Source organism: Oreochromis niloticus, linkage group LG16 (assembly GCF_001858045.2).
Source record: "Oreochromis niloticus isolate F11D_XX linkage group LG16, O_niloticus_UMD_NMBU, whole genome shotgun sequence".
NCBI classification, from domain to species: domain Eukaryota; kingdom Metazoa; phylum Chordata; class Actinopteri; order Cichliformes; family Cichlidae; genus Oreochromis; species Oreochromis niloticus.
The window spans coordinates 27,529,513-27,552,096 of NC_031987.2; the positions used below are offsets into that span (position 1 = coordinate 27,529,513).

General features: G+C 39.6%; 1 protein-coding gene across 6 annotated transcripts; it reads left to right on the forward strand.

The window, feature by feature from the left end:
• Nucleotides 1-124: 124 nt before the first annotated feature.
• On the forward strand, nucleotides 125-22,432 carry ift88 (intraflagellar transport 88 homolog). Of its 6 annotated transcripts, none has more exons than XM_025903869.1 (28): nucleotides 125-413; nucleotides 633-695; nucleotides 880-939; nucleotides 1,207-1,260; nucleotides 1,382-1,445; nucleotides 1,701-1,770; nucleotides 2,535-2,625; nucleotides 3,145-3,249; nucleotides 3,735-3,837; nucleotides 4,612-4,958; nucleotides 5,233-5,303; nucleotides 5,421-5,507; nucleotides 6,151-6,250; nucleotides 6,719-6,724; nucleotides 7,825-7,911; nucleotides 8,093-8,279; nucleotides 9,568-9,676; nucleotides 10,269-10,419; nucleotides 10,824-10,939; nucleotides 11,327-11,379; nucleotides 11,498-11,563; nucleotides 11,667-11,773; nucleotides 14,148-14,220; nucleotides 16,130-16,180; nucleotides 16,765-16,779; nucleotides 16,970-17,020; nucleotides 20,561-20,668; nucleotides 21,766-22,432. In XM_025903869.1, exons 1-28 carry the CDS (start codon nucleotides 333-335, stop codon nucleotides 21,885-21,887), a joined length of 2,598 nt encoding a protein of 865 aa, XP_025759654.1. In that variant the 5' UTR covers nucleotides 125-332; the 3' UTR covers nucleotides 21,888-22,432. The 6 variants fall into 6 exon arrangements, with proteins under 6 accessions (XP_025759654.1, XP_025759655.1, XP_025759656.1 ...); XM_025903870.1 differs by having other exon boundaries at nucleotides 16,133-16,180; XM_025903871.1 differs by lacking the exon at nucleotides 16,765-16,779 and having other exon boundaries at nucleotides 126-413.
• The last annotated feature ends 152 nt before the right edge of the window (nucleotides 22,433-22,584 follow it).

Below are 22,584 nucleotides of genomic sequence, written 5' to 3' on the forward strand. Positions count from 1 at the left end.
ATTGTAACTTTTTATAAATAATAAATACAATGTATGTAAGTATTTAAAAATAAATATGAGAATATGAAGAAGAAATAGGTTGTAGCGTTGTAGTGTATCCTAGCAACGAATGAGCGCAACTTCAACCAATTAGGTTGAGGCCAGACGATGATGGACGCGTGAAAAACCAATCAGAGGTTTGAAAAGGAAACTGTCCCGCCCGTGCCGCGTTGAATTGTGGGATGAAATCCTAAAAGGACAACAAAATATTACCAGTTATCTCGCATAGAAAACTGTTTGTTTGCCACACATTGAGGAATATTTTCATATACTACCTTTCCGGAGAAACAGAAATGGAACATGTGCATCTGGCTGTAGAGGAGGACGACCTTTACTCGGGTTACAATGATTATAATCCGACATTTGACTCGGAGGTAAGTTAACCACTAACCTAACACTACATTAGTACATTGTTTCTAAGCGTATAGAAAGCAACTTTGAAAAATGAATGTTGGTTATATGAGATTGAGATAGTGGCATGACGAAAGACAAATTACTTCAGTTTTATTTCAAAATTGTTTGTGTGAAAAATGTCTGCTCTTCTGTCCGCCCACTATTTAAAAAATGAAGACTAATTGTTGTCCAATTTTAAGGAGCTGGAGAATGATGTGGGCTTCCAGCAAGCAGTGAGGACAAGTCATGGAAGAAGACCCCCGGTAAGTGCCAAATACTGTGTGTGTGTGTGTGTGTGTGTGTGTGTGTGTGTGTTTGTTTGTTTGTTTGTTTGTGCGCGTTTGTGTGAGTGAGTGAGTAAGTAAGTAAGTGGGAGAGAGAGGGAGAGGCTTACTGGAGGTGTATAAATCGTTTAACTACTAATATATCATGTCTTTAATTTTCTAGATGACTGCCAAGTTTCCTGGCACTCCCATTGGACCTCGATCTTTAGCTACTTCTTTTGGCGTAAGTACAAAGAAATAGAATGATCCTTTAAAAGTGAAACATTTTTGAATGATCACAACAAATACAGATACCTCCTTCAAAGTACAGTTCTGTGATGAAAGTTGCTCAGATTAAATCACTGATAGGTGACAAGATGTGCAGCCAATGATGGTGATTGTTTCATTACCGTGAAGCATTTATGTGGAATGTTTTTGTTCATATCTAAATGTTAAAAAGACCAAAATTATTGTTATTGATTACAATATTGATACTTATTGTTTCACAAAGGCTCGGCTTCATATGGCCTCTTCAATGGGACGACCCATGACTGGAGCTGTACAGGTGAGAATTATTATTAAATAATCGAATGTGCACATAAGGTCTTGCATAGTTTATGTTAGATTATTTTTTTATAATTAGAGTTTACTATATATGTATTTTTTGTTATTTGCAAATGTACCAGGATGGGTCAGCCCGACCAATGACTGCCGTCAGAGCAGCAGGTTACACCTCCGCCCTGAGTCGGGGTGAGTTTAAAGAAGTTGTCTGTTTCATCTATTTTCTTTTGCGTGTCGATAATGATTAAAAAGTTATTATTGTATACTTCAGGAATAGGTACAGTTGAGTGTCTCTAACATAAAAATCTAAAAAATAAAAAATTAGCATTTTTTTGTTAATATAAACCTCTTTCCATTCTTATAAGGACAGATTTAAATATGCAAGCTTTGTGTCTTTCCCCTTGCAGTGATATAGTGATGAAATGGTATGATTTATATTTTCAGGCTCAGCCTTTGACCCTCTGGGCCAGTCCAGAGGTCCTGCACCTGCACTCGAAGCAAAGAATGAGGATACGTAAGTTATCACTTTAGACTGCTTTGTTTCAGTGTGAAAATGCTATGCAGTACACTCACTCTGCAACTTCATTAGGTATGCCTGTTCAACTGCTCTCTGATGCAAATATCTAATCTGCCTGTCTTATGTCAGCAACTCAGTAAATTTAGGCACATAAACATGGTCAAGATGACCTGCTGAGGTTGAAACCTGGCATCCGGAAAAGGAATGTGATTTATATTACTTTGAACGGGGCATGACTGTTTGTGTGAAACAGCCTGGTTTGAGTGTTTTAAAAACTGCAGATCTGTTGGGAGCTGCAGTTGTCTGGTTGAAATTGTGTTGATGCTGCTTTGAGCTGATAGGAAGGCAACAGTTACTCAGACAACCACTCTTTACAATCAAAGTATGCAGAAGTGCATCTCTGAATGCACAACACATCAAACTTTAAAGCAGACGGGCTACATCAGCAGAAGACCACGCCATGCGACACTCCTGTTAGGTAATACAGGAAACTGAGGCTACAGTTCAGAGGATCACCGAAACTAATAGAATAGAAAAATAGAAAAAAACATTGCTTGTGGAATTCTTATTGTACGGTCAGAATTTGGCATAACGAACACGAAAACATTTCGCCATCCTTCTTCGCACCAGTGGTTCAGGCTGGGAGTGGTGGTGTAACGATGTGGGGGATATTTTCTTGGCACACCTTGGGCCTCTTATTATCAGCTATTATAAGCTCACAAACGTTTCACTCTCTTTTTTTCTGCATCATGTTCTTGCAGGCCTGAGGAGAAGATCAAAATCTTGGAGAAGAAAGTGAATGACCTGATAGAGGAGAGCTGCATGGCACAGAGCATGGGAGCCTTACAAGTGGTCAGCCTGTCCCTCTTTAACAAATTTTTTACTAATGTTGACTGTCTGGATTTAAAGAGAAGGCTCTCCACGTGGGGCAGTTCGCCATAATTCCTTTTTAACTGTGTCAGCTCTCTCAAAGTGATGTGTATAAAAACTGCTTACATTTCTACCAGAGTGATACCTAAAACGGCTGTTAGGACAAAGTACTTGAAGTTTATCAACCTTCCCATTTCCAGTGGTTTTTCATACATGGGGAAAATTGGTCTACATATTGTATAGGCACACATAACAGCAGTGTGCTGTTTGCTGTGATTTCTGAAAACTTTAAAAAAAACTCTTTTTAAAAATATTGTTATTACAGGTGATTTTCGTCTTGTGAAGGGCCAAGGCCTTTTTGGTCGGCACCAGAATGTCTAATGGGCAGGAAAAACTTGTTACATCATTGCAGCAGAGTGTGTATTCATAATTATTTCTGATTATTACCCAGAAGTGGCTTACTTGCTGTGTGTGTTTGTGTGGGTGTGTCTGTGTCTACAGGCCCTTGAAAAAGCCAAAGAGGCAGGGCGGAAGGAGCGAGCCCTGGTCAGACAGAGGGAACAGTCTGGCAGTGCAGACCATATAAATTTAGACCTCACCTACTCTGTAAGTCAGGCTGCTGTATGCTTGTTCTACACTCTGCACTCATGAGTAACCATTTTCTTTCTAAAAGAACATTCTGGCGTTGATTTTATTTTGAAAAAACAACTTTTTAATGCCTGAAAAACCGAACTGATAAGTGATAAGTAAAAATAAGCAAGAGTTTTTTCTTTCTTTCAGTCAAAAACAAATCAAAGTTGTACTTTTCATTTAAAAATGCTCCACATCCTCCTGGTCTACAATAACTGTAGAAATAAACTATAAGTGCTTACTCAGTGGTGTATTTATCTTATTCAGAGTGAATTATTATTATTGTTTCCTAAAATATTAAAGTAAATCATCTCAGATGTTTCTGTTCATGGCTCAGCTATTCAGGAAGGAACAGCTTGCGAAAGACAGATAAAATTTAAAGTTTGTTTTTTCAAATCAATTTCTAACATCAGTTTTTAATTATTTTATTTAGAAATATTAAATGTTTCTCCCATTACCAGGTTTTGCTCAACCTTGCCAACCAATACACAAACAATGAAATGTACCCAGAGGCCCTGAACAGCTACCAGATCATTGTGAAGAATAAAATGTTCAGTAACGCAGGTGAGCAGGCCGCTCAGCTTCACACTCACTGCTGGTGTACTTAGAATGTGGCAGCCCTTGTGAATACAATCATGTGAAAAAGAAGTTTTATACACCGCATGAAAGCTTGTAGAATACCTTCAGCAGCAGCAGCTTCAAGTAATCATTTTCCCTATGACTTTATCAGTGTCTCCTGTTATTGTTGAGGAATATTGGCTCACTGTTCTTTACAATATTGCTTCAGTTCCTTGAGGGTTTCAGGCATTCATTTATGCACAGCTTTCTTAAGGACCTAACACAGGACTTAAATCATGTTGAGGTCTGCACTCTGACTCGTTTATTGCAGCGCATTGATTCTTTCCTTTTTTAGTCATTCTGTTATAGATCTGCTTGTTTTCTTGGGATCATTTTCCTCCCCATGACCCAGTAACACCCGAGCTTTACAGGTGGCCTCACATTTGACTCTACAATACTTCGGTATACAGACGCATACATGGATGTCTCAATGAGTGCAAATCTAAGCCATAGAAACATATATAGAAGCCATACTAGTTCAATCATTTTCTAATTGTACTGTCATGAACTTTAACATTTTAACATGATAACTGAGGCCTGTAGACTCTGAGGTGTAGCTCTTGGTGTATTTTTGCAGTATCTGGGATTTTGCTGGGAAAATTGTGGCATTATGTTAAATATTCCCAGATCACTGACACATAAGAAAAAAGTCATGTTTCATACATTGTAAATTCTTTGTTGTATCACTTGTCTTGTGGTTTTTCCATCAAACTGTTCCAGGCCGCCTGAAAGTCAACATGGCCAACATCTACTTTAAACAGAAGAACTATCCTAAAGCCATCAAGTTCTACCGAATGGCGCTGGATCAGATAACAAATGCCCACAAAGAAATGAGGATCAAGATCATGCAGAATATCGGTGTAGTGTTTATCTGCATGGGCCAGTACACAGATGCCATTACGTCTTTCGAGCACATCATGAGCGAGAGTCCAAATATCAAGACAGGCTTCAACCTTATCTTGTGCTACTATGCTATCGGTGACAGAGAGAGGATGAAGAAGGCCTTTCAGAAGCTCATCTCTGTTCCTCTGGGCATTGATGATGAAGACAAATACATCCCTTCCAATGTAAGTGATATAGTATTACAGCATTTCAGCTGGCTCGCTGCCTATTTTCACTTTTGCACATACTCTACAATTATACACTTAATTTTTTAAAAGAAAAATCCCCCCAAAGCCTTCAAAATGTTTTTTAGTTGGCCAAATATTCTCAGAATGACTTCCCTTTTCTTGAAATTTAAGACCATCTAAAGAACTGTAATATTTACAATGAAGTGCTGAAAAAATTACATGCGCTACCATAAGCCATTTAAATTAAGTCTAGTTCTGCCAACTCTTTCAGGAAGACACCAGCTCCAATATGGTCATTGAGGCCATTAAAAATGACAAACTTCACCAGATGGAGAGAGATCTGTAAGAAGATATTCACACAACACAAACCCAACTTTGTCTTGCTCCATCAGTCCTCTGTATTACTTTCCCCCCCCCTTAATTCACCTGTTCCTCTGTATTCCTGTATGCTGTTCATAGAAAAACCCTGGCTGAGAAATACATCATGACAGCAGCCAAGCTCATTGCCCCAGCGATTGAGACTTTGTTTGCTACTGGATTTGACTGGTTTGTTACTGCTGCCTTTTTCTTTGCATCTAAAGACTTTAATGTGAGCATGGTATTTTTGTTCATCAGTGTGAAAAATTTAAAGATATTTTGCATTGACACATAAAATATTTAACTTGAATAACTGAAAATTGTAACAGTGCCTAACTATGGAATAGTTACAATACATTTACAGTTACATAAATGTCCCAACTTGATTGCTTGAAGATTTAAAAAAAGCTCAAAGACGGCCCTTAGAGGGAGATAGAAAGTTTGTAACAAGAAGAAGGTTTTAATAGTTTGAGTCTTCCAGTGGCTCTCGTTTCTTTAGTGGTGGTGTGAGGGACTTTCCAAAGTTCCTTTACTTGCCTCAACTTCTCTGCACACTAGTTTGATCACATTTTTTTCCCTAATGCTTTCCTGTTTAGGTTTTTAAATGAACATAATACGTGTCGAGTACTTGTAAAAGTGCTCGACATGTGCATTAATGTGCACTAATGCACATTAGTATGTTGGAGTGGACCACTTCAGTATTGAGAAACAGAAATCAAAATCAAACAACTGCTTAATTATTCTCCATTTATGCACCTGCTATTTGCAGCGATCAATCGAATGCTGGCATCTGACACGTGAAGATGGTGAATGTATGCTTTCTTTTTTTAAGGTGTGTCGACATGGTGAAGAGTTCTCAGTATGTCGAGCTTGCCAATGATTTAGAGATTAACAAAGCCATCACCTACCTCAGACAGAAGGACTTCAACCAGGTGAGAGTATTTTCTCAGCAGCATTAAGGGTACTTCCTTCTTTTCTGGTCTGTGTATTTTACAACCACACCTTCCACTCTTAATAATTTGCTGCCAAACTGAATTTTAGACCATAATAAGACATCAAAATGAGGCTTTAGTAGCTTCCATCATATGTGGCTGTCATGTAAATTGATAGCTTTGGTAATATTTGCCAAATATAATGCTGAACCCGAAAAAGTCAATGAGATTAAGTAAGTGTAATTCCCTTATAACATGTGAAACCTGTTCTTGGTTATCCGTTTACATAAATTTGTGTTTCCATCTTTTTCTTTTTTTAAACAATGTTGTAATACTGTTGCTCAGCACAATTCATATGTGTGAGTTTTCTCCTGCTGAGGCTGTTTGAACAGAGCTCAGTGTCCGACTCAGTATTTCATCTTCTCATTGCCTTTTTGCTTTTGTTTCCTCCCCATCTGCATGCCTAAGGTTGAGGTATGTCTGCCTTCCATTCCCATGTCCACATTTAGATTGTACTGGGTTTGTTCCCCTTGACTTGTTACTTCACAAGGACGTCTTTTACCCAAATAATGCCACTGCAAGGAGATGTTTGTGAGGCAGTTATTGGTTTAGGCCCCACAGACTGCTCAGGAAAGTCTTTGTGCTGAAAGTATTCTTTGTTAATAATAATATCCAACTGAACAGTGGAGGACATGCAGCCATGTGTGGAGCTGCTTTGTGGCTAAGATGAAAGGACTCACTGTAGTAACTAATTATCTTGTAGCCACTGGTTTTACATCTGATGCATGCTGTGGTGCTTTTACATTATTTACACACAGGAGTGTTGGTGGTGTAACTGGTGGTCATCTGTGCAGCTGTAGCCAAGCTGGTGATTTGTGAAAATGCTAATCCTTACTCACTAATACAGTTGGGAAATTTCCCCAGAATGTAACGTACTCACAGAGACAAAATCAAATCAAATCAAATCACCTTTATTGTCACGTCACATGTGCAGGTACACTGGTACAGTACATGCGAGTGAAATTCTTGTGTGCAAGCTTCACAAGCAACAGAGTTGTGCAAAATACAATAACGTGCAACAAGCAAAATATAAAAATGGTTAATCTAAAAAGTAATAAATATATGTACCATATATAAAGGTATATACATTACTATGACATAACAGTCAGTTAGATAAAAAGGGGAGAGGGAGTGACTTTAAACTTGCAAAGCATTATATTTACTTCACCAGAGCACAGCACACAGTGAAGGTGACGCATAAACAGATGTAAGGAATGAAGTAGAATTACAGCTTACCTTCACATGTTCTTAGAAAAAACGCCAAAATGTCCACGTATCTTCACCATAAATGTGAAGAAAATTTATATGTAATTTATCAGTGATTGGCTATTAATGGCTAATAATATTGTCGTTGATTCTTTGACTAACAATTCAGTAAATTTATATGTCTTTTTTATGTTTCTTTGTGTGTTACATGCTGGGGAAATAGGCTTGTACTTAAAATATAATTTATTACTGAACATGCTGTACTGGAGGAGCTGTTACCCTGATTGTAATGAGTTATGTGTTTTCAGGCAGTGGAAACATTGAAGGCATTTGAGAAGAAGGACAGCAGAGTGAAGAGCGCTGCAGCCACTAACCTCTCTTTCCTCTATTTTCTGGTAAGAATCTCTTGATTATAAAATAACGTTAGACTTAAAAATGTTCTGAAAATTTAAAACACTTAAAATCGTAAAAAGCAAAATATTTTGAGGTTTGCTGTTAAAGAAATGTAATACTAAATGTTACTGTTGGGAGATGATTGAACAACCATATTCTCTTCTCTTGTAATTTCCCTAACAGGAGAAAGACTACGACCAGGCTGACCGATATGCTGACCTTGCTATGAATGCTGATCGTTACAACCCAGCAGCACTTATCAACAAGGGCAACACGGTGTTTGTCAAACAGGAATATGAAAAGGCTGCAGAGTTCTACAAAGAAGCACTGAGGAATGATTCCTCGTGCACCGAAGGCCTTTACAACCTGGGTAAGTGCTCTTTAACTGCAGCAGTAATGCGATAGTAGGTAAGCAGGAGGTTTGATGTATTGCTCAACAACAATTGGGCGTGCAAGAATCATTTGGGAATGAACAACAAGAGCTTGCTGCACTCTGAGCTGCGGTCTGTTAATATTTGCTGCAAGGACTATTTAAACTTTAAATCCAGACTCTTGACTGTTAGGAAAATATGCTGAGTCCATGAGTACTCTGTCTAAATCTCTGTGTATCTTCATCCAGCATTCTGCTATGAGTACCAGAATATTGGCTGAGGCTACATTGTGAATAAGTGTGGACACAGCATGACCGACCCTATTGGAATGTGCACAAATACATAAATAACAAGAAGCACTTAGAGCACAAACCTCTCCCAAGGCAGCTCACTCTCTGCGAAGTATTTACTTTTAATTGTATTGTATTTTGTGTTTAAAGATTATGTAGGAGTAGGTAATGGATAACTGACATTGATTTATCAATACATGGATACAAATAACCTTATTTTATTATATAATAATATACTATAGCATGTTTCTAACCAACTAGGCAGCTCATTTTCTTTCTCTTGACAATACTTTCTTTAAAGATAGTGCGCATTTTTGGGTCAATTTGAAAGAAGGGCAGATGTAAAATTGAGGTCAGAGGTCAAATGTGACATATTTGGATGAAAACTATAATGTGATATATAAAATCCCCATATACCATTTTGTAAATGTTTTTAATACAAACAATTACAGTAAGAAAAATAGTTTTAATTACCCCTATATATCGCTGTTATTACTTTAAACTTCAGTTCAAGCTATTGACCTTAAAGGAGAGGTCAGAGGTCAAATGAGACATGATATTTGAAAGCTTCATGGGTACTTTCTGTTGACAATACACACCACAGTTGTCAGACTCTTAGTTTCAGTTATCAGGCTAACATTAGTTAACATAACTTATCAGGCGTTTTGGTCTGTTTTCAGCCAATAAATCTTCACGTTCGCCTTGAAGACCTTGGTTGATGTTAACGAAATTTAAATGGTTTGTCAATATGACCCTACTCTGCACCTATACAAAGTTTTATAGTTTTATCAGAATTCATTTAAAACCTTTGGAGCTATCGTATTCACAGACACGGTAGCTCTTTAAAGCAACAGCATCCAAATTTTAAAGTCATCTTAAGTAAAAGGTATGCTGGATTAAAACTACACCAACATGTGGTATATATGTGACTTGTGTGATTATTATTGACATAGAGGCACAGTTACGTGACTGAATTTTCCTCTAAACCTTGTTTCAGGTCTGACTTATAAAAGACTGAATCGTCTAGAGGAGGCTCTGGACTGCTTCCTGAAGCTCCATGCCATTCTCAGGAATAGTTCCCAAGTCATGTACCAGCTGGCCAGCCTGTATCCCGCTGCTAACAAGTGTGATGTGCAGATTTTTTTTTTTATCAGCGGGTCAGTACAATCGCCCAATATTAGCTATTTGTTCTTCTTTTGTTATTGGCATTTGTAACAGGCAATCAATGAAAATTAGAGAAGTAAAGAAGACATGAGAGAAATGCCGTTACAAAGCGTCAAAGTCATTGATGTTGCATAGTTTGTTCACCAGGGGGCACTATACGATGCCCCTGTTGCCAACAACATATTTAGAAAGCCACAAACACAAAAAACAACTGATCTGAGCAAAGTAAGGCAGCCTTTACTCCTAAACATAAATCTGTTTGGTTTCTTTGCTGTGTGTGAAAGAAAACATTTTTAGACGATATATTGGAATATCTGAGATCTAAATAGCCAAATATCAGTATATATTCTGATATAGTCTTAAAAATCCTGTGTCAGACAGACTCTAGTGATGTGTTTGTATGTCACACAGATGATCTGTTTTTACTCGTATGTACCTTAGGGTTTGTTGGAATGTGTTCATTCAGGGATTCAAGCCTGTTTGTCCATATATCATCACATGAGCATCTATTAGTTCTTAACACTTTGATCCCAGCTATGAGCTTCTGGAAAATCCTGAACAAGCAATCGAATGGCTAATGCAGGTCATCAGTGTAACTCCCACAGATGCCCAGGCACTGGCTAAGCTGGGAGAACTGCATGATGGCGAGGGGGACAAATCCCAGGCTTTCCAGTACTATTATGAGGTACCAGAAGCTTAATTTCATGGGGGGTTTTTTCTCTCTAAATTACACTAAATTACACTGTACAGAAGTTTAACAGTACATTTTTTTCTGTGGACCCATTGTAAAAAACAGAAATTTGTACAGTGAACAGTGAAAAAAATGTTTGTTTTTTTTGTAGCTTTTTTGCTCATCTGTTAGTTAATTATGTTAGGATAGTATGAATGGCCATGATGGAGATATTTAGCAGTACAAAAGGCTGTAAAACTTCTCAAAATACACATAAAAGTAAAAGATTTATGCCCTTTTTCACATTATCTAAACACAGGCCGGATTGGACTCTTTGCTGTCCCGATCCTGGCCCCCAGGCCCTACTTTTGACACCACTACTTTAAGCAAACTAATGTTGTTATGTTGTTGCTGTCCAGTCCTTTAGGTACTTTCCTTCCAACATCGATGTGATTGAGTGGCTCGGAGCTTACTACATCGAGACACAGTTCTGTGAGAAAGCCATTCAGTACTTTGAAAGAGCCACGCTTATACAGTAAGTAACTACCATTTAGATTATTTTAAACAGATAGCACAGATGGGTTGGTAAAAAAAAATGTAAGTTCACACTCTAAGATTTTCATGGAAGCTTAAATATGTTTCTAACTTAAATGAATGCGACAGCCTCTCATCTTATATGGAACTGTTGCAGAAAAACTTTGTTGTTTTACATTCTTTAATCCTGATGTACATAGTTCCACCTTTTGTATTACGTTGTAATAGTTGTATTACATGGTAACAATTTTTAAAATATATTAACTATTTTAATGTGGTACTGGCATACTGATATGTTCTAAGCAGTCCTTAGGAGGTCAGCAAAAATGATTTAAGTTAGGTGTTGGTTTGTGTGTTTATATTGATCAGATGTGTTTCTGCTCCTCAGACCAACCCAGGTGAAGTGGCAGCTAATGGTGGCAAGCTGCTACAGACGAAGTGGTGAGAAAAACACGTTTCGCCTCAGCTTCCATGGCAATAAAACAACAAAGCAAAGTTGCAATGTGAGCTAGCACAGTTCATTTCATTTTTTTGTTCTTTTTCTTTTCCTCTTTTACAGGAAACTCCCAGAAAGCACTGGAAACTTATAAAGAAATCCACCGAAAGTTTCCAGAAAATGTGGAATGTAATTCATCCAGCTTGTTACACAGTTTTCAACGGAACTCTTGACCAGCAACAGATGGTGCCCTGAGTGTAAAATTAAAGAGTGTGTGTGTTGTTTGGTGCAGGCTTGCGTTTCCTGGTGCGGCTGTGCACAGATATGCAATTGAAGGAAGTCCAAGACTACGCCACCAAACTGAAGAAGGTAGAGAAGATGAAGGAAATCAGAGAGCAGGTATTCTGTCAGACATTTCTGGGTAAATAAACTAATGATCCGTTTGGCAGATCTCAATTCTACATTTAATAAAAAAATACTTGCAGAAACCCCCCCACAAAAAGTTCACTAACAAAGATAGAAATAAAATGGAATTGACTTTTAATAGTGGTGACACACACACACACATATTTATAACATATAGACCCATCGAGGCTGGGGTCTATCACACCAGGCAAGACCCCAGGAGCAGACTGTGTAAAGATGCCCCTGAGACAATCCAGCACTAAACAGCAGGGTGGAAGATGCTAACAGGCAGGGCATACATGGTATGCCATAACCAAGTGGCCGGAATAGTATACAGAAACATCTGTGCCAAGTATGGCCCCCCAGGGTGGTGGAGAATGACCGAGCTAAGATCCTGTGGGACATAGAGGTGGTAGACAAGCAGAAGAAGACGGCCGTAGTGATAGATGTAGCTATACAGATTGACAACAGCATCAGGAAGAAGGAACATGAGAAGCTGGAGAAGTACCAAGGGCTCAGAGAAGATGTGGAGAGTGAAGGTAATAAGTGGTCCGACTGGTAATCAGAGCGCTCGGTGCAGTGACCGCCAAGGTAGGCTCCAGCAGATCCCAGGAACAACATCCGAGATCTATTTGCATGAATTAAACTCCACACACTCCACCTTGTTTTGTGATGTAATGTATAAGTGGGTCCATCTGATGCATGTTAACATGCTGCCTGATGAATTACTTGCGTATTTTGCACTTGTACATTAGAGACCTTTCGGGCACTTTCATCAATCATCTTTTCATCACTTTTTTAACAGAGGACTGACGTCTGTTCCTGGATGAGCGCTCGCTGATTTAAAACGCGCGTTTCCTTTAGATGCAAAGTTGGACCGTGGTCACTGCAACTCTGCAGCTGCATGAAAAACAGCTGTTTTTCTTCTCTGTTTATTTTCCATGAATCAAACAGATGCTGTACAGCTGTTTAACACCTGGCTGATAGTAATCTCAGGTCTTTTTCAAAACAGCTTTAGTGTTTGGAGAGTTGTTCTCAGGTCTGATGCCAGTGCAGTTGTTTGGGTTGTTCAGTGTCATATGAAACGTCCGAATGAATTAGAAAAGTGGTCAGTGGTTTGAATATAAGCAGCCAAAGGGATTATTCTCATCTTCTCTGATGGTTAGCATAAAGCCTGTGTTTTCTTTTTCAATCTAAACCTAGATTAACTCGAGACACAAGTCATGGAACCACATTATTACATCGGCCAACAATGTTTGCTTGTTTCTAATTGGATCTTATCCCACTGCTTGCATATGATCAATAGAATATCCTGGTTTACTTATGCTGTATTAATATTGTTCTTAATTTCTGGGTTTAAGCGCACTGCTGATGATGAAGAGTACAAATAACACAGAATGGGACATTTCGTTCATCTGTCTGTGAAGAAAAATGTTTTTAGGTGTTTTACCAACGCAGCACTCCAAGACTCTGATCACAGGAATATTCTCATATCCTGTTTATTATGAATAATAGCCGAGTAAGAAAATAATCAGCTAACACTGCATATTTTGAATAACTTCTGCAATGCATTGTTCCTTATATGTGATTATTATTTAAAGGCTTCTAAACAACACACTTGCGATACATAAACTAGAGGTGCTTTGGGGTCAGTCAAAATGTGAAGAAAGCCAGAGTAACAGAGCTGTGTGCCTTGGTCGTGTGGAGTGATTTATCAAAGCCAGGAACAGATTAGACCGATGAGTTCGTCAAATAACAACCAGCTGCTGTTGGAGCAGAGAAACAGGCCTACAGAGAATGATGGAGGGTTGACTCGTTAATCCCCAAATTCTTCAAACTGAAAAACAGTGGAAAACAACCGATCCCACTGATAAAACAAACTGCACAGTGCAAGACACGAGGACTGAGAGCATAGCAATAACCTAAATCTAATATATGAGTTAGACGTTGGCTTTGTGTGGTTGTTTTTCGTGGCATCATATATCCTTGTTTTCATTTCTTTTCCTCATCTTTAAAACTGACTGCTTATGGTTTTAGTGCTTCAGCAGAGTACTCCCCTGACTTTATGTAAGGCTTGTTTACATGTAACATTTTTATGGTATGTAATATTTTTTGCACATTAATGTCACATTCCTTTGAATATTGGGGCTTAGCTTGTTGACAGATTGTTTTCATAGCAAAAAAATGTACTTCGTTTATGAGCCACGGTTTTTTTAAAGTGCTGTAATCTGATTGGCAAAACTGCATGTGTCTTTTGAAGTCAAACACATTTAGAACACATTTAGTGTTATTTATGTCCCTGCCCGCAATTTCTCTCATACGTCACCTAATCCTACTCGCCACCCTTTTCTCTTATTTCCCTTTGCAGAGGATAAAATCGGGACGGGAAGGCAGCGCGAGAAGTCGAAGAGAAGGCAGAGAGAGCAGTGCAGGGAGCGCTGGTGAGCCGGTTGTTGTTTTTCAAATTAGGTCAACAGGTTACCTGTTAGCTGTTATTTGCAGCTGAGACCAAAGTTGTGCATCCACACATCATCAACCTATAATGATTTGATCCCCATTGCTTACTTTAGAAAGAAATTAATGGTCTCTAATTTTTATGGTAGTTTAATGGAAAGAGACTGAATATTAACCTTCAACCAAGTTCAAGAAAAAAAACATGTTGTATAAAAGTTATAAATTAATTTGCATGTTATTGAGTAGAATTATTTGATCCCCCTATAACTAGTCAGAATTCTGTCTCTCACGGATTGGGATCAGTCAATTAAAAATACTCCTGAGTGCCGTTTGTGTATAAAGCACACCTGTCCACAGAATCAGTTTCTTCCATTCCAGCCTCACCACCACCATGGGTGAGGCCAGAGAGCTATCAAAGGTTGTCAGGGACAAAATTGCAGACCTGCACAAGACTGGAGTGAGCTACATGACCGTAGCTTGTACAGCTGCTGGTATGATTATTTGGAATTGGAAAAAACATAAAATAACCATCAGTCATCCTCAGTCTGCTTGCCTCATGGAGTGAGGATGGTGATGAGGCGGTGGATTACCCCAAATTTCATGGGAGGAGCTTATTAACGATCTGAAGGCAGTTGAGACCACAGTCACCAAGAACACCATTAGTAACACACTATGTTGTAATGGACTGAAATCTTGCAGCGCTCAAGAAGGTCGTTTTGCTCAAGAAGGCTGTACAAGTCTTGAGTTTGCCAGTGAACATCTAAATCATGTTGGGGAAAAGTGCTGTAGTTAGATGAAACCAAAATCAAGCTCTTTAGCATCAACTCAACCCGCCATGTTGGAGGAAATGTAATGCTGGGTATGACTCAGAGAACATCATCCCCACAGTCAAGCACACATTGTGCTTTGGGCTGTTTTTCTGCTAAGAGCACAGGAAAACTTCACTGCACTGAGGGGCCAGTGGACGGGGCTGTGTACCGTAAAATCTTGGATGAGAACCTCCTCCCCTCAGCCAGAACACTGAAGATGAGTCATGGGTGGATCTTCCAGCATGACAATGACCCAAAACATATCGCCAAGGCAAGGGTTTCACCATCAAGTACTTAGTAGGTGTTATGCTTGAGGATCAAATACTTGTTTAAGTCAGTGATATGCAAATGAATTTATAATTTTTATATGATGTTGAGGTTTTTTGTGGATTTTTGGTTGACATTCTGTGTGTCTCCATGGAAACAAGCAAACTTACAGATTCAGCAGGTGATCAGATAGTTACTTTCCCCCATTGTAACTGTGTTGCGGTGTTAACAATGCAGATGTCATTAAATATGTAACTGCTGGTGACGTGGCATCAAATAACTGTGGATCCCCCAAATCAGCCAGCAGAGAGACAGAGACAGAGAGCCACACATCTGTCTATGGCATCTGTCCACAGACTGTGCTCTCCATGTCGTCTATCCTTGTTCTCTCTGCTCAGACTGCTCAGACCTTACATCATTAAGGATTTGAACGTACACTTGTTTTGTGTTGTGCTGCAACACAAAAGGCACACAGAGCTCCCAGAATGAATCACATCTATAAAAATCTTATTAGAGTCACATTGAAAACCATCTCCATGTGTGGGTTTTGGTGTAATTTCAAGTTAAATGAACATACAGTACAGGAACATCTGTGAACTTTATTAGGCGTAGGCTTTTTTCATGGCAGCTTGAGCTAAACAAACATTTTAACATATGAGAGTTTGCTTACATAAATATAATTTTCATACAGAATTGTTATGGTTCTGATGCCTCTTGTATAACGATGATCATCGTCATGATTTTCCTCATCAGATCCACTCTTTTATTTTTATGTCTCACTGCTTCCTTCTCTCTCTCTACCTGTTCACACATGCTGCAGCAGGCATCTCCACACCTGTCCTCATCTCTCCTAAGAAGTCCAGCGTTATGGGTATATGTTTTCTAACACCACACTGAGGCCTGATGTGCTCAGACCTCCTCATCCTGCAGGATCCAGCAGGATGAGAAGGTCTGAGCACTCTGTGGACACTGAAGACTCTGAACACTCAGTACAGATCCCCACCTAATACAGACAAATAGGCTGGCTGTGGCACTGGAAAGCTGGACCATCAGCAAATTTCAAATGTAATCCATACAAACCAGAGAGCTTCCAAAAAGTGTAACAAGGCCCAGCTTTTCCATGCTGTGCAGCTGAATGCCTCTAGCAGGCTCCTGTAGTCGAATTCTATTCATATATGAGTTTGTGTAACGGATACCTGTTAATGCGCTTGCTGCTCTCTCCTGCCAAGGCTTCCATTAATCGTCTGTGTCGTTATAAATTAGATTAGGACTTTTCATCATCCCATAGCTTAGTGATGCCAGAGCCTGCAAGTGCATCTGTTAAAATGAACACACACGGTTGCTGGAGATTGTCCATCACAGCCTTGCATCTTCAGTCTTTCAGATGCTTAAATATTGGTTTGAACTTTTAAATTGTTGAACTAAAACCCAGATCCTTTTCTCATGGTGCACAAGATGAGGTCAAAGCAGGTGAGAGAAGAGAGGCTGTAAACCGCAGACACATCTATTGTCATCATCTTTCATTGCACGTGGCAGACTTTTTTGCTACTCTCTGTGCTGTAAGACCTTCAGTCTAGCTCTGTAATCTCTCCTTCCTTCTTCTTCTCTGGATCTTCTGTCTTCATCTGTATTCCCTCTCTGCTTCCTCTTTGCTTCCCAGTGTCTCAGTCTGAGTCTAAACACTTCAGTCCACTGCTGGACTCGGGGAGAGGTATGTAAGACTGTGACTTTCAGGCTATGTGCCTGTAATTCTGGCCATTTGTAGTCAGAAGGAGATTGTTGAATAAACTGGGGCTTGTTTGTTTGATTAGTTCATTCAATTCAATTCAGTTTTTTTTGTACAGCGCCAAATCATAACAACAGTCACCTCAAGGCGCTTTATATTGTAAGGTAGACCCTACAATAATGCATACAGAGAAAAACCCAACAATCATATGACCCCCTATGAGCAAGCACTTTGGCAACAGTGGGAAGGAAAAACTCCCTTTTAACAGAAAGAAACCTCCGGCAGAACCAGGCTCAGGGAGGGGCGGGGCCATCTGCTGCAACCGGTTTGGGTGAGAGAAGGAAAACAGGATAAAGACATGCTGTGGAAGAGAGACAGAGATTAATAACAGGTATGATTCAATGCAGAGAGGTCTATTAACACATAGAGAGTGAGAAAGGTGACTGAAGAAAAAATACCCAATGCATCATGGGAATCCCCCAGCAGCCTACGCCTAATGCAACATAACTAAGGGAGGATTCAGGGTCACCTGGTCCAGCCCTAACTATATGCTTTAGCAAAAAAGAAAGTTTTAAGCCTAATCTTAAAAGTAGAGATAATAATAACAATAATAATAATAATGAATTTTATTTATAAAGCACCTTTCAAGACACCCAAGGACACTGTACAATAGGATAAAACGCATAATAGAACAATGACACAATGAAGAACAATAAAACAAAAGCACAAGATAAAATTAACAAACAGTGGATTCACAGTGAATATGCAGATTTGAACAGATGGGTTTTGAGTTGGGATTTAAACTGGGGGAGAGAACCAATGTTTCTTATATCTGGGGGTAGGCAGTTCCACAGCCTGGGAGCAGAGCAGCTAAAAGCTCTGCTTCCCATGGTGGTGAGGCGGAAGGAAGGCACAGAAATGTGGATAGAAGAAGAAGATTGAAGTGAACGGGCAGAAAAGGTAGTGCTTAACAGGTCAGAAAGGTAAGGAGGTGCGAGGTTATGAATGGCCTTGAAGGTGAGCAGAAGAAGTTTATATTATCTGGAATTTCACTGGAAGCCAGTGAAGTTCCTGAAGAACAGGGGTGATGTGCTGGTACACAGCAAAAACTCCAGTGTTAAATTAACACTGGAGTTTTTGCTGTGTAGGAGGGGGTTCTGGTGATAATGCGGGCAACAGAGTTCTGAACCAGTTGAAACTCATGGAGGAATTTTTGGGGGAGACCATGCAAAAGAGAATTGCAGTAGTCAATATGGGAGGTAACAAGACTGTGGACAAGAATGGACGTAGACTGGGTGGAAAGAGAAGGAAGTAATTTGTTAATATTGCGTAGATGGAAGTAGGCAGAACGGGTAAGATTATTGATGTGAGATTTGTAGGAAAGTGAACTGTCTAGGATGACACCAAGGCTCTTAACCTGAGGAGAAGGGAAAACTGTGGAGTTATCGATCGTGAGTGAGAAATGGTTCTCCTTCAAAAGGTTGGATTTGTTGCCAATAAGGAGGATCTCAGTTTTATCCTCATTGAGCTTTAGAAAATTAGAGCTAAACCAGGATTTTAATTTGGATAGACGTTCTGTAAGGGAAGAGGGTGGGAGGGAGGAATCAGGTCTGCAGGAGAGATATAACTGGGTGTCATCAGCAAAACAGTGAAAGTGAAGATCAAATTTGCAGAAAATGGTACCTAGAGGGAGGATGTATATTATGAAGAGAAGAGGGCCTAAGACTGAACCTTGGGGTACACCAGAGGTGACTGGGAATAGACAAGAGTGTAATGATTTCAGTTGAATAAACTGGGAGCGGTCAAGGAGATATGATAGTGTTTCAGAAGTTGTTACATCAGTATTTTGCCCTCAAATGCACAGTCAGCTCACCTGCCAATGAGCTTTAAGAGCCAAAACAGCAAAATTCAAATAAGTTAGACTAAGGGAAACTGTGTAGCAGCAACAGCATGTTTAGGTTTGTACTGTCAGTCTCTGCTGTGAAATGTTAAGCTGACCTTGGATAAAGTTCTTCAGTCAGCCAAAGGTGTCTGCACATATAGGTGATTCTCTTCTACAGAGCATTAGCATCAGACCTCTTTTATTTTTAATTTAAAAGAGCTCCTGTCATTAGAAATCTTTTAAGTGCTTAAAACCATCTGAGTGAAGCACTGCAAGGCACGCATAGCAGAAGTGAGTTTCCCAAGTGAAGAAGAAAAAATGGGCCTGATCCAGATATTGTTTGACAGGCAGCCGTGATGTTGGACTGCGCTCAGTTTTTGCACTGAAAGGAGGAGGAGGAGGGGAGCGAGCACTTAAACGGCTCTGAGATATTCGGGGAAAACCCTCTCGTTCACCTGAGAGTTTTCCATCTTTTTTGTAAAGTCTGCGTATTGTGTGGTCGAGTGTGTCTGCAGGTCTGCAGGTCTTCAGCTCTCTCATGACTGACGTGCGAGTCTGGTGGTTTGTTTTCTCACGTATCCACAGCTGTGTCGTTCTGCAGTCTGAATCTGTTGAAATGCCGTGGCAGAACAGGAGAGAAGTGTGTCGAAATGTGGGGATTTTCTAACCTGTGTTTTCTATCATGTGTGATCTGCCTTTTCAAACGTAAAGGTTGGGTTTATGTTAATGTAACTTCACTTTTTTTTCAACATATCTTTAATAAGGAAAAATAGTTATAAAAGCCAAAAAGTTGCGTTGTCTCTATTGATCATGCCTATAACGACTTTAATTGTGGAAACTTCTGTTGCAGCTCCTAGCTTCTAGCCTGTTTTGTTATCCCTCTAGTACATGTCTCTGAGTTGTGTAAACTAAAAAAAAAATGCAAACGAGACTGTCCAAGAAAGGAAGGCGGGGGGGAAACGTTGATTTTTCCAGCCGAGGTCTCAGTTTGCCAGCAGTTTGTGAGTTTTTTTGGGACTGTGAGGGGAAGGTGGAATATCAGGCCTCCTTCCTGTTTTTCAGCTTTCTGCCGCCGATCCCCTAAGGTTTCCAAGGCTACCTGGCAGCCAGATGTTGGCTGCTGCTGTCTGCAGTCATGTCTGTAATTTATATCACTACACTGCCCTGTCAGCCCATCATATAAGCCTGGAACACACACGTGCACATTATCCGGCATATTCATTACATCCTGTCAAAAGTACCTGAGTGTGTTGCATATTAGTGTTGCATTTTAGCAGCTGGTCAGTAGGCATGTTCGACCGCGCCACGCCTTTCACAAAAATCGTCCATTATTGTACAGCAAGTCGTACATGTCAGTGATATTTAGTGACTGTGATTTCACATTGGAGGAATGATTTTCCTGCACACATTCAGCCAATGTCAGCGAGATATGAAAAAGACATTTGTACGTGAAAGTGTGCAAGAAAACTTTGCACGTCTATATTCAGTCACATGCAGGCCACAGTCAGAGGCACTGCTGTGGTTTCAACTGTCTTACTCCAGGGTTTGAGGAATATTTAAACAGCTTTTAATAGGATTTTGAATGTGAGTATTGCTTTTAAAAAAGATCATGAGTCAGCAGGTGTGTGTTTGTTTTTGTACAGACAGTGGTCGCAGCAGCAGCAGCACTAAAGGAGAGCGTCTGAGCGCCAAAATGAGGTCACTTCCTGGTTCAAATGAGCCTTATGAAGCCAGCAGTCCAAAAGAACTGGGTGAGGAAACCATATTTTTTCTGCAGTTAATGATATAACACCTACCTAACTATCTTATGTCTTTGAACTTCATGTGTTGTGCAACACATACGTGTCTCTTTTAGAAAAATATGAATAAATATATAATCACCCAGATGGTTTATGGACGTCTTAGTGCAGTTTCATTTCATTTAGTGCTGGAACATCTTACTACATGGATGGCTGAAATTCTGAGAATTTTAGCCATCCACATCCTGAGTCACAGTCAGCTGTAGTGTGAATGTTAGATAGGAAAAGATAGAAAAGCACTCAGGCATAGAAAAAAAGTGCTTGTGTGAATGGGTGACTGAATTATATGAAGGTCTTTGAATGGTCCAGTAAAGTAAAAAAGTAGAAAAGAGCTGTATTCGTGTATCCATTTAGAGTTCAAGCCCATGTTTCCCAAACACATTCTGAGGTTTACATGATCATAAGGATATTATCAGAGGTTTTTCTTTGTCTGCAGCACACAGCGGATAGTCCTCTGCAGATGCACTGCATGGGTTGTCATTTAAGTATTGGGCTGCACCTCTAATCTTTGAATTCAGGTGTTGTAAGTCCCTTTACCTCAGATGTATAAAACCTAGCACCTGTCCGTGCAGCCTGCCTGTTCAAACATTTGTGCATAAATGAGTCGTTCTAAAGCGCTCACTGTAATAGGATGCCACCATTGCAACAAGTCAGTTTAGCAACCGCAGCAACTCAGCCAAGCAGTGGCACACCACAAACAGAGCAGGGTCACTGAGTATAAGGGAAAAGGACAACTTGAATAATGTATCCTTAAATTCAATTCATTGCAGCTGTTTAAAAATGGAACAGAGTAATATTTATATCAGTGTTTTTAAAGTATGAACCTGTGCAGACTTAAATGTTGAAAGTTATCTTAAATGATCTTACTATTTAGAATGCCAAAAAATGCAGTGAAATTGTCTGTGCACACGATCTCACTCTGCAGCGCTCCTTGAGAAAAACACACACAGAAAAAGAATTGGTAGAAGAGGTGTATAATGTTGACATTCTGTCTATTGGGATACAGTGTCCCAAACTATTTCATCACAAGCTGTTCCTCCTGTGTGTAGATGCGTCCTACGTGGACCCACTGGGGCCTCAGATGGACAGACCAAAGACGGGAGTCAAGAAGCGTGTGGAGGATGACGACTTTGCAGATGAAGAGCTAGGAGACGACCTGCTGCCAGAGTAGCTGCGTTAGCACAAGGCTATTTCTGTTTGTAAGTCAAGAGCCCAGAGCTTCACCACAGGACGTTTTAAACTCATGTTCAGCAGATGTTTATGTACATCTGTTGGTAACCCATGATGGTCCAGAGGCTCTGTCACACTGAACATCTTTACCTGACATCTCAGTCCTTTGTTAAATGAAAATGTATCCATTTCTAAATGTCCGTGTAGGAAATGAATGCCTCTGGCTGTGAGAGGAATGCTGGTTATGTTACAGTGTGAGACACCTCAGACAGCTTTGTTCGGGCTCTTAAGTCCAGCACACAGGGTTTCAAAGAAAAGGACATACTATTCCATACTATACTATTACCCTGTATTTTGGAGCTCATTGCTAAAATTTTGAAAACATTTCACCTTTCTGATGCTTTTAAAGGCAAAAGTTTGTGATTCATCTGTTCCGGTTTCTATTTGATGTTCTGCCTTTTTCTAATTATTCTATTGTATTTATAATTTTTTTTCTTTCTTCCTCTTTATGTTGTTTATTGTATCATTAAAAGAGAAACTATTTCATTAAGGAAATAATGTTGAATCTGAGCATCAATGTGACTGTTTGTTAAAACTTTAAATGGTCAGAAACAAAGAGAACAAAGTGCATGGGTGAAACTAGAGCTGACATTAGCAGTGTTACGTAGCTAGTTGCAGTTTATCTAAAGGAGGAAAGT

Bases quoted from the DNA above. Each gene is read 5' to 3' on its own strand.
- ift88 (XM_025903869.1), top strand. From the start codon at position 333: ATGGAACATGTGCATCTGGCTGTAGAGGAGGACGACCTTTACTCGGGT. The intron at 696-879 runs GTAAGTGCCAAA...TTAATTTTCTAG, and splicing joins GTCATGGAAGAAGACCCCCG to ATGACTGCCAAGTTTCCTGG. The intron at 14,221-16,129 runs GTGAGCCGGTTG...CACATGCTGCAG, and splicing joins GAGCAGTGCAGGGAGCGCTG to CAGGCATCTCCACACCTGTC.